Genomic DNA, 1,855 nt, shown 5'->3' on the forward strand with positions numbered 1-1,855 from the left:
TAAGCGGTAAGAAATATAAAAATTCCACACGGACAAAGGGCAATGGGGATTGGAATCAAGAAAAAAATATAATTTGAAAATAATATAAGTCTAGATTACTATTTTAACAAGAGAACATATAATGCAGGTATATTTTCTACAATAGTAATTTATAAGCAGGCCAAATTTTTAATATCTTTGACAAGGAAGCAAAAAATTGAAAATGATATTTAGAAATATATATTTATCTTGTAAAAATACAGAATGAAGAAGCAAAGAAAGCCATCAGATATTATTAGTTTTTTAACCATAATTTTTTTGATATTTATTTACAAAGTTTTTGGATATGTAGAAAGACCAGAGAGGAAGCTACAATATTCAAGAGAACAAATTTCAACAATTCCTGATGATTATTTAGAATTAGGAATCCCTGATATGGATTATGGTGTTGAAAACCAAGATCTCAGAAGAATTTTGTATTCTTTGAATAGGGGTTCATTGAGAAGCTTCCCAACATTGAACGAAGCAATGATCATTTTGGATAATTTAGCATCACAATTCGGACCAAACTTTATGAGAAAGCATAAAATAGGGACAAGTTTTGAAGGAAGGCCTATTGATGCTTATAGAGTCGGATTTTTTAGTAAGATGGATGGCTCTTATTCAGAAGATTCGTACTTTTATATCAATCAGGGTAAAAAACCTGCATTTTTACTAACATCAATGCATCATTCAAGAGAGCCTGCAGGCTTAACAACTGGAATATACTTTATCACTAAACTTATGGAAGATGCAATTTATAAGCAAGACCCTGCTTCTAACTTTTTACTCTCTAATATCGACATTTGGTATGTCCCATTTGTAAATCCAGACGGATATGCAGCAATAGAAAGAACAAGAAATTATGGGATTAGAAAGAATCAAAGGAAAACTTGTAATTCTGGGAGATCAGATGAAGATGGAGTTGATATTAATCGTAATTATGACTTCAATTTTAAAAACTCTCTTGTTTCTAAATGTGACCCGCAAGAGTATTCTGGGGAATATCCTTTTTCTGAACCCGAAACACGAGCTATAAGAGATCTTGTAAATAATGTAAAAAGTTTTGTTACTGCAGTTAATCTACATACATTTGGTGATTTGTGGACTATACCTTGGAATTGTTGCAAAAACAAAGATCTAAACGAGAATATCGCTTCCATATATAATGAACTTAAGTATGAAATTTTAATATCTTCTCCTTCTTGTATAATTAGAACCTTAATGCATATGAAGGGCCCATTTTTTGTCAATTCTGCCAAAAAAGGATTTGATTCAACATTTTTCACAAAATCAAGAAATGAGTTTGAAAATGCTTCCAATTATTGTTTCTCATCAGCAGCTAGAAACCCCACAATGGATTATGAGGCTTCGGGAGAAGCAGATGACTATTTACTTGCAGTTCACAATATAATTTCATTATCTCCAGAAATTGGCTCTGAATATTTTGGTTTTTATCCCCCTCAGAGTGAAATTTTCCCAATTGCAAAAAAATATTATCCCCAAATTCTTGCTGTGGCCTCAAAGTCCACTATTGAGCTTAGCATTTCTGCTAGCTTACACTTACAAATGCACTCTGAAGTTAATCATGGAAAACTTGAATTTTCAATGTTCAACAGTGGATTATCATCTATTTGCTCCAATATTACTTATGAGACTCACAAAAATGATTCCAAGGGAACTTCTGAATGTCACACAATCTTTACTTGGGAGCTGCTTTCATCTAACTGTAAACAAGATTCCAAATTTGATCCTGGAAAAACCAAATTCGGTGAGTATTCTGCCGGCTTTAGATACAGAACTTCTAATTTTAAGGAATTGAACTCTACTGTCAGCA

At 32.2% G+C, this 1,855-nt stretch overlaps 1 protein-coding gene across 1 annotated transcript; it reads left to right on the forward strand.

Moving 5' to 3' along the window:
- Positions 1 to 243: 243 nt before the first annotated feature.
- On the forward strand, positions 244 to 1,855 carry Chro.10047 (hypothetical protein; the record flags this gene model as incomplete). Its single annotated transcript, XM_660063.1, has 1 exon — positions 244 to 1,855. A coding segment is annotated over one exon (1,612 nt), but the record flags the coding sequence as incomplete, so codon positions are not given.

This window comes from Cryptosporidium hominis (genome assembly GCF_000006425.1).
Source record: "Cryptosporidium hominis TU502 chromosome 1 CHRO011017, whole genome shotgun sequence".
NCBI classification, from domain to species: domain Eukaryota; phylum Apicomplexa; class Conoidasida; order Eucoccidiorida; family Cryptosporidiidae; genus Cryptosporidium; species Cryptosporidium hominis.